Source organism: Nicotiana tabacum, chromosome 1, assembly GCF_000715075.1.
Source record: "Nicotiana tabacum cultivar K326 chromosome 1, ASM71507v2, whole genome shotgun sequence".
NCBI classification, from domain to species: Eukaryota; Viridiplantae; Streptophyta; class Magnoliopsida; order Solanales; family Solanaceae; genus Nicotiana; species Nicotiana tabacum.
In genome coordinates, this window is record NC_134080.1 from 202,814,043 (window position 1) to 202,828,750 (window position 14,708).

The 14,708-nt window shown below is 39.0% G+C and overlaps 1 protein-coding gene across 1 annotated transcript; it reads right to left on the reverse strand.

The window, feature by feature from the left end:
- Positions 1–650: 650 nt before the first annotated feature.
- LOC142164653 (uncharacterized) lies at positions 651–1,091 on the reverse strand. The gene has a single exon (XM_075222870.1). It carries the CDS (start codon positions 1,089–1,091, stop codon positions 651–653), a length of 441 nt encoding a protein of 146 aa, XP_075078971.1.
- Positions 1,092–14,708: the final 13,617 nt, after the last annotated feature.

The following is a 14,708-nucleotide window of genomic DNA, read 5'->3' on the forward strand; positions in this document are numbered from 1 at the left end:
TAACCTAGACATCATAAGATTTTGAAAATCTATATGAAGGGTTTTTGACTGGCTTGTGTTATTGGCTCGTGACTTTGCTCTAAACTTGATACATTTGATGAGTAGACTTTTGGGCTTGACTTGAATTTTAGTTGTTTTCAGTATTCTTTGTCTTCTTTATACATATATCATATGTATATTATATAGTCCCCCAAGTATTTGAGCTTTGAAGTATGAAATCTTGATCACTTGATTATTCCTTCCATGCGGTCCTTTTCCGGAAAAGGAAAAATATACGGGACTCGGAGGTACGGTTTTAGATGAAGACTGCTTAACCTATTTAAATTTATATCAGAATAATTAATACCCTAGACCGGAAATTATGTTTTTTCCACGTGTCTTGCAGGTCGTAATTCATCATTTAGTGCGGGCTAGCTTTTTGCCTATCATCTAAAATCGTTAGTAAAATTTAAACAATTCAAAAACAAAAGTCTAAAATGAGGGTACCTGTCCATGGATATTTCCTTTCCTTATAAATAGTATATCTTCAGACGAACAACATTCCAATTTGAAGCTAGAATCTTGCCATCCATTGTTTCCAATTCGTATGCTCCTTTTCTAGCGATACCGTGAATCTTATAAGGTCCTTCCCAAGTTGGACTTAACTTTCCTCAATTAGCTGCCGTCGTTGATTGGAAAACTTTTTTGAGTACGAAGTCCCCAATCTTGAAGTATCTGAGACAAGCTTTCCGGTTATAGTATCGTTCCATGACTTGTTTTTGCACTGCCATCCTTATTAACGCAGCTTCCCTCCTCTCTTCAAGTAAATCCAGGTTTAATCGCATTTCTTCTTCATTTGACTCCTCATTTTCTTGTGTATATCTCGTGCTTGGTTCCCCTATCTTGACTGGAATTATGGCTTCAGCTCCGTATACAAGTGAGAACAGTGTTTCCCCCGTACTTGTTTTTGCGGTTGTTCGATAAGCCCACAAGACTCCAGGTAACACCTCTAGCCAATTGCCTTTAGATTCCTCCAACCTTTTCTTCAAGTTGTTGATAATGACATTATTCGTTGATTCAGCTTGTCCATTACCCACCGGATGGTAAGGCATTAAAGTAATCCTTTTAATTTGCCAACTCTAAAAAAATTCTGTGATTTGCGTGCCTATAAATTGCCGGCCATTATCACATATGATTACCTTTGATACATCGAATCGGCATATGATGTTTCGCCAAATGAAATCTCTGACCTCTTTTTCTCGTACCTGTTTAAAAGCTCCTGCTTCTAGCCACTTAGTAAAGTAATTAGTGAGAACTAGCAAAAATCTTACCTTGCCTTTGGCATGTGGTAGTGGACCCACGATATCCATCCCCCACTTCATAAAAGGCCACGGCGCAATGATCGGATGTAATAATTCAACAGGTCTATGCATGTTGTTACCGTATCTTTGGCACTTGTCACATTTAGTCACAAAACTTTCCGCATCTTCTTCCATTTTTGGCCAATAATAACCGGCTCTAATCATGGTTTTTACTAAAGATCCTCCTCCCGCGTGATTTCCACAATGTCCCTCATGTATTTCTCTCATCACATACTCTGTTTGAGAAGGTCCGAGGCATCTTGCTAGGGGACCACCGAACATTTTACGATAAAGATTGCCTGGCTTTAAACAATACCGAGCAGCTTTTTTGCGGAGTGCTTGAGCCTTTTTCTTATCTTCAGGTAAAATTCCATACTGCAAAAAAGTGACAATCTCATTCCTCTAATCCCAAGTTAAATTATTGAAATTTACCTCGTTTTTGTCTTGATCAAGAACTGAATGAAATAAATGAAATACAGAAGCATTTTCATCATTTGTCACTTCTGCAGCAGATGCAAGATTAGCTAGGGCATCTGCCTCAACATTTTCTCTCTTAGTATCTGCACGACTTTCCAGGTTTGGAATTGCCTAACCACATCATGTGCCTTTTCCAGGTATTGCTGCATTCTTGCCTCTCTGGCTATACAAGTCCCCAGTATTTGGTTAACTACGAGTTGTGAATCGCTTTTGATTACGACCTATTCTATGCCAAGTTTTGCCAGTTCTAAACCTGCAATCACAGCTTCATACTCTGCCTCAATGTTAGTAATAGGGTTACATTTTATGGCTTGCCGTATGGTTTCTCCCGTAGGTGGTACCAAAACAATACCTAGACCTGCCCCTTTCACATTCGATGAACCATCAGTAAATAAAGTCCAAGTTCCTGGATTAGACCAATTGAATACCTGTAGTTCTTTTTCTACTTCTAGTTGTATACCTTGGCTAAAATCTTCCACAAAATCTACTAATACATATGACTTTATTGCAGTTCTAGGTTGATACGTAATGTTATATTCACTTAGGTCTATAGCCCACTTGGCTAACCTACCTGATAACTCGTGTTTATGTAATATATTACATAGGGGTAGGCAGTTACTACAAAGATGGGATGGTATTGAAAATAAGGTCTTAATTTCTTAGATGCCATAATTAATGCAAGTGCAAGTTTTTCTAGATGAGGATACCGAGTCCCAGCATCCAATAATGACTTGCTAGCATAATAAATTGGATACTATTTACCTTGGTCTTCACGAACTAAAACAGCACTCACAGCTACTTCTGAAACAACAAGGTAGATGAGTAGTTTCTCCCCATCTTTTGGTTTCACAAGCAACTATGGATTTGACAAGTATACTTTTAGATTTTTAAGCGCTTGTTGACATTCCTCAGACCATTCAAACTGATCCTACTTTTTTAGAGCTGAAAAGAACCTGAAGCATATTTCTGATGATTTGGAAATAAATTTTCCCAAGGTTGTTATTCTTCCTGTCAGTCTCTATACTTCTTTTTTACTTGTAAGTGTATTAGGAATTTTCTCAATAACTTTAATTTGCGCGGGATTTACTTCAATACCACAGTTAGAAACAAGAAATCCCAAGAACTTACCTGACGAAACTCCAATGCACATTTCTCGAGGTTTAGCTTCATGTTAAATTTAGAGAGAATTCGAAATGTATCACACAAGTGTTGGATATGATCCCCTGCTTGTTGTGACTTGACTAGAATATCATCTATATAGACTTTCATGGTTTTCCCTAAATGTTCTTAAAACATTTTGGTCACCAACCTTTGATATGTGGCTCCAGCGTTCTTGAGACCAAATGGCATTACTTTGTAGCAGTAAGTCCCCCTGTCTGTTATAAATAAAGTTTTTTCCTCATCTATGGGATCCATTTTGATTTGATTATACCCTGAATATGCATATAAAAAACTTAACAATTCATGTCCTGCAGTAGCATCAATTAGTTGATCTATATGCGGTAATGGAAAAGAATTTTTAGGACAAGCTTTGTTTAGGTTAGTATATTCTACACAAACTCGCCACTTACCATTTTTTTAGGTACTACTACAGTATTAGCTAACCAATTTGGATATTTTACCTCGCGGATGGACCCAATTTTTAAAAGTTTTTGTACCTCATCTTGAATCACCTGATATTTGAAAGATCCTTGATTTCTTTTCTTTTGTTTGACAGGTGGATATGCTGGATCTTCATTTAACTTGTGAGTCATCACTTCCGGAGGTATTCCTGTCATATCACAATGGGACCAGGAAAAACAATCCATGTTAGTTTTTAAAAATTCAGTCAACTCACCTTTCATTTCATGGCTTAGGTTGGCCCCAATGTAGACTTTCCTTTCAGGCCAAGGTGCAAATAATTCTACAGCTTCCAATTCCTCAATTGTCGTTTTGATGTTTCATTTTCCTCTGGTTCTTTGATGGAGTCGGGCCTCGAGTCTACATCTGTTCGCCCGTGTTCTCAAACCAGCTTTTAAGCCACTTTTTATTATATGGAGTGTTTGGCAAAAAAAGCTGCTTAAAAAAAAGTTAAATTGTGCTTAAAAAAAGCCAAAAGCAACAAGTTGGTTGATCCCAACTTTTTCGATTTTGGCTTAAAAGCCATTTTGGTTTGACCAATAAAATTACTCTTTTGTCCATTATAAGTTTTCATAATATCAAACTTACCCTCAGTCAAAGAAACCCCAAAACATTTTCTTCTCCTATTTTCTTCACATCTGAAGATTCGTTCCTCTTCTTTCATCCTCCTCTCTACTTCATCTTTCATTTTCTGCACTTTCCTCAAGTATTATTTTCTGATCCACTTGCGTTACTTTCTACCAATTCTACTTGACTATATAGTATCTTTCTTCTACTTTATAAAAATTATCTAAAGTAATCTCATAAATTAAAATTAAATTAAAATATAAATTATTTTTTATTTGCATTAATTTATATTTAAATATATTATAGTAATCAGCTCCTTTATAATATTAACAGCTTTAAGGATATTTTTGTCTGTTTAATAAAAAAAAGTGCTTACCAGCACTTGTTTACCAAACACTTCAACAACTTTTTTTAAGTTTCAGCACTTTTATCCAAACAGGTAACTGCTTATTTATAAAACAAGCTCCAGCACTTAAAAGCTGCTTTTAAGCTCTTGTGCTTAGAAGCCACTTTTTTTAAGCCAATCCAAACGGGCTCTCAGTTGAGGCTTGTGTTGCAACACCCTCAACTGGATTCTGTGATTGCTATTTTTCTTCATCTTTTGCACTTGAATCTGCTACGGAATTGATGCTCCTAGACGTTTGCTGATCACCACGGATTTGTCGTATCTTCCATTGTGAAGGGAATTTAATAACTTGATGCTGGGTAGATGACACAATATTCATTTCGTGAATCCATGGTCTACCGAGAATCATATTGTAGGCCATGTCCATCTCTACCACCTGAAATTTCGTGTCTTTGACAACTCCTTCTGCGAATGTGGTGAGTATTATCTCCCTTTTTGTTACAACGCTCGAGTTGTCAAAACCAGATAAGGTATGCGCCTTGGGTATCGGCTTATCTTCAGCTTGCGTTTCATTTACCACTCTTAGAAAAATGATATTCACAGAGCTACCTGGATCAATCAAAACTCATTTCACATTAGTGTCATATACAAGTAAAGATATTACCAGTGCGTCATTGTGTGGGGTTAGTACGCCTCTGCATCTGCATCATCAAATGTAATACTTTCTTCTTCCAAAACATGTCGAACTCGCTTCCCGTGTGTGACTGTAATTTTTGAAACTTTCTTGGCTGCCGTATATGTCACGCCATTAATTTCTTCTCCTCCGCTTATAACATTAACAATCCTTTTTGGTGAAGGAGGTTTAGGGGGCTCCTGCCTGTTTTTCATATACGCTTACTTACGTTTTTCACTAAATAATTCGGTTAGATATCCTTGCTTTAACAAATGGTCAACTTCACCTTGTAGCAATCTACAATCCGCTGTTTTGTGACCACGATCGTTATGAAACTCGCACCAAAAATTAGGATTTCGCCTATTCGGGTGTGATCTCATTTCCTTTGGTCATCGCACCTTATCTCCCATGCTTCTTAATACTGCTACTAACTCTGATGTGCTAACATTGAAATTGTACCCGCCAAACTTCGCCTTCGAGCCTCTATCATCATCTTGCGCCTCTCGTGCGTTTCGCTCTTTTCCAAACCTTGATGATGAGCTTGATTCTCTATCTCTCAATCTATGATCGTACGTTGAGTTATCCTGCTTTGAACGCGAGTCTCTTCCTGCTGGTCCCATGTAGGGTTCGTACTTGTTTTTACCAGATCTTTTTTCAGTTTCAACATGTCTTGAACTTACCCTCTCGTCTTTTTGAGATCGAGTAATGGTATCTTTTTCTATCCGCAGTTTTGTGTTGTATCTGCTGTAAACATCATTCCAAGTTATTGCTGGAAATTCCCGTAAACTTTCCTTGAGTCATCTTGTGGCATCTGAACTTTTCTCATTTAGATTATTGGCAAACGCCATAGCTACCCAGTTATCAGGTACGCGTGGCAACATTATCCTTTCACGCTAGAATCTGTCTACGAATTCTCTAAGCAACTTCGAATCTCCCTGCTTTATTTTGAAAATATCCTCCATTCTTTTTTCGACCTTTTGAGCTCCCGAGTGTGCTTTGATAAATGAATTTGCAAGCTCAGGAAAAGAATCTATAGAATTTTTGGGTAAAAGGGAATACCATGTTAATGCTCCCTTAGTGAGTGTTTCTCCAAATTTTTTGACCAATACAGATTCAATTTCTTGTTTGGTCAAGTCATTTCCCTTTACATCGGTTGTGAATGCAGTTACATGGTCCCGGGGATCAGTTGTCCCATCGTATTTTGGAATATTGTTCATCTTGAATTTCTTTGGAATTGGTAGAGGAGCAGCACTTGGCTTCCAAGGTTGTTGTGAATATTTATCCATATCTATTCCCTTGATCACATGTGGTACTCCAGGTATTTTCTCTATTCTGTCGCTTTGCTCCTTGAGCTGTTTCTGCAAAGTTGATATTAAATTTTGTAAATCAGAATTAACTATGTTACCTGGTTCTCCATCACGAGACTCGATGGGAGTTCCTCTACTGCCTGAATTAACGAGTCCAGAACGAGGGTTTTCCAAAGTGTTGTTATTTGGAGTTGGTGTTGGCGGCACAACTGGAAACTGGTTGGTAAAAGCCTGGAGAGCGTTGTTGACCTATTGAGCAATTAATTTTTAGAGAGCTTCATCGATAACTTGTTCGTTTGCAACTCTTTCATTTTCATTTGATTCAGATTTGTTTGGATCCCCTCTCGTGATTGCCGCTGAGAATGTTGTGGTGAAGGAGGCAGGGCTCTGTTATCTTGTTCTTCAGTTGATGTTGTGGATCTTGGAGTGGTGAATTGTGTTGATTATTGTCATTGACATTCGACATGGTTATTCTTGATAAAAGAATCGGTTTGGAAAGTAGATGATTATCAGATTCCCAGCAATGAAACCAATTTGTTTAACCCAAAATAGGAATTTCGGTCAAAACTTATTTTTAGAAGAACTTGGGTTACTGATAATAAAATAGAAATAGGAATAATTGATGTAAATAACAACTGAATAGAAAGCAAAGTAAATCAGTATATTTCAATGGTATTTCATCTCCTCACAAATTTTCATTCCTCACATTTTATAGCTATTTCTAAGTAATATGTTTCTCTTCTTTCATAATGGAGTCATTATGAAAAATTAATGACATTTAATGTAACATTATAATTGGAAATCATAACTATTTCAATACATATTCTATAACGTTTTTCCATAATTAATGCCTATTAATTACCAATAATACGTATCTAAACCCTTTGGCTATTTAGGTTTATTCTTCCAATGCTTCTCCAAAATATCAAGAGGTTCGAGCATTTATTCCTTTTGGCTTTCTTGGATCTTTACCCGTACCTGCTAAAGCTCATGCCTCTTCAACTATTCTTTGCCAACCATCATTTCTTTACCGATCAACGTGTCATGACATGTCATCACATAATTAATTCGATATATTAACTTGATTTTTCCCAATACACTACCACTATGCTCAAAGGTGCTATGTTTGAAGGCTTGGTTCCAGGTTGATGTTGGGCCTATGAAGGCTCCCTATAGTATAGTGATTTTCATTATGTAATTCATTTATATTGATCTCTAATAATAATTCTTGTAAAAAATAGATATGGGGTATTAGTAAAAGTTGGGAAGGAATTTTATATATTTTGTTGGGTTCGGGTAGAAATCATGCCCATAGGCTACTGTGATGTTTGTTTACTTATATGCATTAGAAACCATGCCTATAGGACTTATCTCATTCTTTAAAATCTTGAATTTTCATACTTTGCATCACTAGAAACCCTGCTTCTAAGTCGTTTCTCAATTCTGCATCAATAAATCATGTTTTCAAAACCTTCATCTGTGTATTAGAAATCATGTTCCTAGGAATTCCCTTGTTGAACTCGATTGGCAACTGCTTAACACTTTACCCTCTTAGAAATCATGCATATAGGAACACATATAAAAAATCAGTCTTGACACTTAGACATCATGCATATAGGAAATAATTATAGAAACAACTTCGACATTAGATATCATGCCTATAGAGAAAGTGTATAAAATTAGTTTTCTGTGTCAGCACTTAGAAAGCATGCTTGTAGGGTCTAAAAGATAAAATCTGCCTGTTAAGAATCAATTACTAGTTTATAAAATTATGGTCTGATTAACGTTTAGATGACATGTCTATAGGATTCTGCCAGTTATCACTTAGGCAAGCATGTTGGACAATTAAATCATGGGTTTAAAATTGTGATTTTCATGCTGCTTGAAACATGCTCAGATTCAGTAAGTGATAAAATTAGTAGGCAAACTGATAAGTATTCACTGCCTCGCCTTAATAAAACTGCTGCATATTCTGTTTTGTACTCATTTAGATATCTTGCCTATAGGATTCCTAAAATTATAAAAACTACTTGTTTGAATGGCATGCATTTGTTTTGTCTATTTGTGGAGGTAAATATGAGTCCCCTTTAATTGCACTTTATATGACAGTCCTACATGTTTTCGTTTGTTGCTTAGATTTTCTCCTTTTAAGATCCATAGGTGAGTCTAGAACCACCTTAAATAGAAGTCCTAAACACCTCCGGGGCCATAGGTAAGGGATGGGTACTGCACGCATCTGATACGTATTCGATGCTATTAGAACGCTTAGGTAATGATTAAGGGGAGGGTAATCGGGTAGTAAAGGAAATGATGACCTGTGCGCTAATGCTATGTGTAGCAGCCCCAATTTGGGGACGATTACCAAGTATTGCACAAAAGTAATCCTATAGGCTAAAATACATAGGACCCCCTTTACTCCTTGTTTTAAAATAATCTCTATTTATTTAAACTAATTTATGACTAATTCACTTAAATTGAGTTTGGCGGGACCCACCGTTGTGGAACTCGAGGGGTGTCTAACACCTTTCCCTCAAGGTAATTTCGAGCCCTTACCCAATCTCTGGTGATGTAAACTAGTTCACGAGTTATTTTCTCTAGGTGCCCTAATGCACCTTAATCCGTTAGGTGGCAACTCTTCAAATCCCTTACCCAATTCTCAAAAAGAAAGAAGTTGTCCAAAAAATGTCGAAGCCCAGACTCCGCGAGGAAAAAGGGGGCGCGACAGCATGACGACTCTGCTGGGGATATTTTAGGCTCTTACCATAACGAACTTGTTTTTGTGAATTAGTCTTAAGCATGCTTTATTTTTGTTACTACATGTGCACTCTCTCCCTTTCCCCCTTATTTGGATTTAATTGCCTTTTTTGAGCATTTATGATTTCCTTTATTACAGAAACCGGCTTGTCTCCTTATTTTCTTTCTTAAACATCTTTCAATTATTTAGTACCACATTTATCATTCTTTTAATGTGCAAATACGTGACAACATGCCATTTATTATTGCATAAATCATGCTCAACATCATATTCCACTCGTGCATAATCAATCCTATAACAACGTTTGATGAGTGTTTGCGCCCTTTCTACATATCATCCTTTAAATTCGAAAAGGCGTATTTGCGGTAAAACTAGTCGATCAGCGGTGCAGTCGATGGTTCCGTGCCTTTCCCCCTCACATTGTCCACTTGAGGGTACCAGTCTAGACCTCTCTAGAACCTTACTCTGATTAATTGTACATGCATCATGGTCAAACCTAGCCAGGTTAATATGTTGTCCACATAATAACCCTTTAAGACAAGCCTCGTCCAAAAGTCCATCGGGTTTTCCATAATCCCAATGGACGCAACCACGATTGTGTGCATTAATTTGGAGAAATAAGTGCCAAAATGCTAATCATTATTGTATAAATAGTCGGATCTGGAGGGGGAAAGGGCCTAACCATATTTGTTTTGCAAAAAATAAGGCATGAGGTCCCCAGGTTCGGCATAGTCCGTAACATACCACCATTGTTGAGATTGGTGGGAGGATCTTCCACTAAGTGATAAGAGTCATGTGAAAAGGGTCTTGGGAAATTTACCTTCTCTATTGGGCCTTCAGCCGAACAACATGTTGATCGAAGCTGCCACAATGTTTTGGGACAAAGAAAGAGCTGTGTTTCGCTTTGGAAACATATAAATGACCCCTCTCTTGGAAGAAATAGTGGGATTTGCTGGGCTACCTTGGGATAGTCCTGGTTTATTGGTACTGAAAAATTACTCTACTAGGGGGTTTTTGAAGATGATGGGATTAAAGAAGAATGATGACTTGGAGTGCCTGAAAAATTCCTACATACCTTTCAACTTCCTCTATGAATGATACAGTCACAACAAATCTTATTGTATTTTCGAGGACAAATTCTACATCACTTCCTTGGGTTGGATACACCGTAGGGTTTTTGTGTTCATCGCCTGTTTCTTGGGTATGTTAGTGTTTCTAATCCAAGGGGACAAAATCCACACCAGACTAGCCATGGTAGCCAAAACCTTGATGGACGGGATCGAGGGGCAAACATATACCATTGTCCCTATGATCATAACAGACATATATCAGCCCTTGGAGCGCTATTACAAGGGGTACAAATAGTTCGAAGGTTATAATCTGCTGTTACAAGTTTGGTTGTTGGAGCATCTCCAAAAAGGTCAATACCATCAAGAGCTTCTGCGAAGGCCGTGGAATGATAACATAACTTTCCATCATCCTAAGATAAAGACTTATATCTCAGATAGGTTTGCTCAACCCGAAAATGCTATAGGGTGGGCGTAATTTTTCAGCAATTTTGACCGAGGATCAGGTTCAATGGATGTTCGAATGGTTCCCTACCGACGATATCATCATCAAATCTAGGGATGTTCCACACTTGGTACTGATTGGGTTAAGGGTCATATACCCTTATGCTCCCTCAGGGATATGAGACAGGCAGGCAGGAAGCAGGTTATACCGCGGGTTGCTAAAATGAGTCACTACAGGGCAGATTTTCAAGATGACGACATCCCATACAAATGTGAAGCTTAGCACATGGGGCATTTGAAAATTATTGTGGAAAAGGACACCAACGAGCAATATCGATATCATGCTGGTCATGTGTACTTTTACCCATCATGGCTAGAGGATAACATAGCAGGAATATTCAAGCCAAGGGTTGGTCTAAGAAATAGGGTCATAGATGAAGTTGCCGAAGCACAAGTGAAGTACAACAAACTGCGCAAAAGAGTTCATGAGTCCGAGGCCGAGCACATGGAGAGATGCAAGACCGACATGGAACTAATTAATGAATGGAAGGAGATGGCTGTCAAATCAAGCGAAAGGCTGGAATATCTGGAGTATAGTCTGATGGAATTGAAGGGAAAAATGAGGAAGAGATTCACCAATTTCCAGAACACTGAAGGAAGCGAAGGAGGACATTTAGCAAGGGCATACCTACTGCTGAACCTGCGCGAACTGAGGAATTTAAGCGACGAAGCCAAAAACATCCAGCCTGGAGAAGGTCCTTCTAGGACCTAGTAGATTAGGTTTATTTGCTTTTTCAAAATGTAATAAGGACAAGTGCCATTAGTGACTTATCTTATTTTGTGTCGTTTTAGATTCACCTATTTTTACATTAATGAAATGAGGCAGTTATTGGCACTGAAATTCTCCAAATCTATTTGTCGCTAGGCCTACCTCGGGCACAACGAGGCTCCCAAATTAGGACGCGAATTTACATTCCCGCAATATGTGTTTAGATACTGCAAACATTTTTAGAATCATTACTGACTTGTTTACCTTTTGTTTTTCTTTATTTTATTATTCCTACCCCCGAAGGTTGGTTCGCACATACTAGCATCATCAACATATCACACTAGATCTAGAGGCCCTCCACCACCTCCTCCTCCAAGTAATTCAAAAAGCAGAGGAAAAGCTAAGATGGATGATTTGAGTGGTATCCCAAAAGAAAATGCTGAGAACATCGAAACTTCAGATGGTCAGAGTACTCCGGCCTAGAATGACTTAGTCCTACGATTAGAGCAGAAAATACTGGAGTTACTAGGAGAACTTGAGAGTAGTTCCGTAACTTGGCAAACCTCTCCCTCACTCTAAACGTCCCAGACATTAACCAACAAAATGTTCAAAAACTAGCACCTCCTAAAAATACGCCAAACCAACATCCACAAAATCCTCCTGCACCCCATCAATATGCCACGCTACTTAAAATCCCAATCCTCTACCGGTACCAACTCCTCTACAACACCATCATCAACCAACACAATACCCACAAACCACTACTTACCCGACTCCTCAAAACACACCACACCCTATTCCCGATCCTCAAAACTCCACAAACGATCAGCACTACACCCAAATCCTTAGCACCCTCCAAAACAACCCCACATATATGGAAACACTACCTCACTCCACTCATCCAATATCCTATACACCAAAATCTGCTGAGAAGGACCTGCTCATAAAGAACATGGCCGAGGAGCTCAAGAAATTGACATGTCGAGTTTAGGGTGTTGAAGGAGGTAAAGGGATATAAGGTCTGAACTACGAGGATTTATGCATACAACCAGATGTGGAACTGCCGGAGGGTTACAAACCTCCCAAGTTCGAAATGTTTGATGAAACTTGTGATCCCAAGGTTCATTTGAGAACTTATTGTGACAAGCTCTTGTGGGTCGGAAGGATGAAAATATTTGGATGAAGCTTTTCATGAGAAGTCTTACCGGAGATGCCCTGTCCTGATACGTAAGCCGAAATCCTAAGAAATGGTTCAATTGGGTAAACATGACATTAGACTTTATGGACCGGTTCAGGTTCAATACAGAGAATGCACTAGATGTCTTCTATATCCAGAACCTAAAGAAGAAGCCAACTGAGACTTTCCACGAGTATGTTACTCGGTGGAGGTCAGAAGTAGCCAAGGTCAGACCAGTATTAAATGAGGAACAGATGAACAAGTTCTTTGTCCGGGCACAGGACCCAAAGTATTATGAAAGGCTAATGGTTATTGAGAATCATAAGTTCTTCGATATCATCAAACTCGAAGAAAGGATTGAAGAGGGTATTAAGAGCGGAATGGTGACAAATTTTGAGGCACTGCAGGACACGAACAAAGCATTGCAATCAGGTGGCATATCAAAGAAGAAAGGGGTAGGGGCAGTAATGGTGGCCCAAGGCCCAAAATATCCACTCACATACCAAACACCTCCACCTACACACCAACCCTCACCTCCCAGATACTCTCAACCCGCCACCGCCTATCACACTTAGCCAACCTACTATCATTCACCTCCAATTTTCCCAAATTACCAGAAATCCCGACCTAATTTTGATCGCAAACCACCCAGACAATACACCACTATTGCTGAACCCATGGACCAGCTGTACGAAAGATTGAAGGTTGCTGGTTATGTCACCCCTATTCCCGCTGTGGCAATAGAGAATTCATCTCAGTGGGTCAACATAATTAAAATCTATGCATATCATTCCAGTATGAAGGGGAACACCATTGACGAATGCCGGACATTGAAAGATAAGATTCAGACATTGATTGATAACAAGGTCATAAAGGCGAAGGAAGTTGCACCCAATGTCCGCAACAATCATCTTCTAGATCATAGGGGCAAAGGGGTCAATGTGATAGAAACTGATGAGGAGTGGGATCCCGAGGGATCAATTGGACTTATCAAAGAGGGTGTCGATCCTAAGAAGCCCGCAGTCACGCTCAATCCTATTGTGGTCCAGGTACAGCCGCCAATTGAGGTTGAGGTAACTGCGTTGAAACTGTTTGAAGTAGAAGTAACAACACCTGCAGCCACACATGTTCCATTTGAGGTAGAAGTGGCCACACCTTTTATAGTGACAGTAACAACTACGCCTCCTTTAAAGTCCAACATTATACCTTGGGATTACGTTGCAGAAACTAGGCTAAAAGGAAAAGCAAATATGGAAGAATCTGGTGCTGCACATGGAATGACTAGAACTGGAAGGATCTATACACACAAAATTTGGGAGGATCAAGCAAGGAGGCTGCTACTAAACAACCTATCATTGAAACTGGACCGGACGATCTTTGGAGGAAAGTATAAGCGAGGGAATACTCTGTCGTTGATCATTTAAAGAAGACCCCTGCCCAGATATCCATCCTGTCACTATTGCAAAATTCAGAGGCGCATAAGAATACTCTGATGAAGGTGTTAAATGAAGCTTATGTGCCCAACAATATCACCAATGGAGAGACAACATGGTAGGCCAAGTATTAGAAATTCACAAGATCACCTTCCACGAGGATGAACTACCGCCTGAAGGGTTAAGTCACAACAGGGCATTGCATATCACGGTATAGTTTGACGACAAATTCATTGCCAGGGTCCTAATAGATGGGGGTTCTAGCCTCAACATTTGCCCATTGACTACTTTGAAAAGGCTAGACAAAGATTTCCATGAGATACGGGCAGGAAGTATGAACATGAAAGCATTTGATGGGTCTCAAAGGGCAACGATTGGGGAGATTAACCTTTGTCTGTAGATGAGACCAACTTGGTTTGATGTTGAATTCCAAGTGCTAGACATATCAACTACATACAATCTTCTATTGGGTCGACTTTGGATACATGCCGCTGGGGCCGTGGCTTCCACGCTACACCAGGCCGTGAAGTTCGAATGGAACCATCAGGAGGTAATCATTCGTGAAGATGGAAGTAATCCCATCTACACCAGTCAAACTATCCCAGTTATCGAGAATATAAGAAAGTTGGATGGAGAAACTTATCACCACATTGAACATGTCAACGTAATTGAGAAGGACAAGTGGTGGAGTAACAAAATAAAAAGCATACTGGCATGGTCTAGGTATGAACCC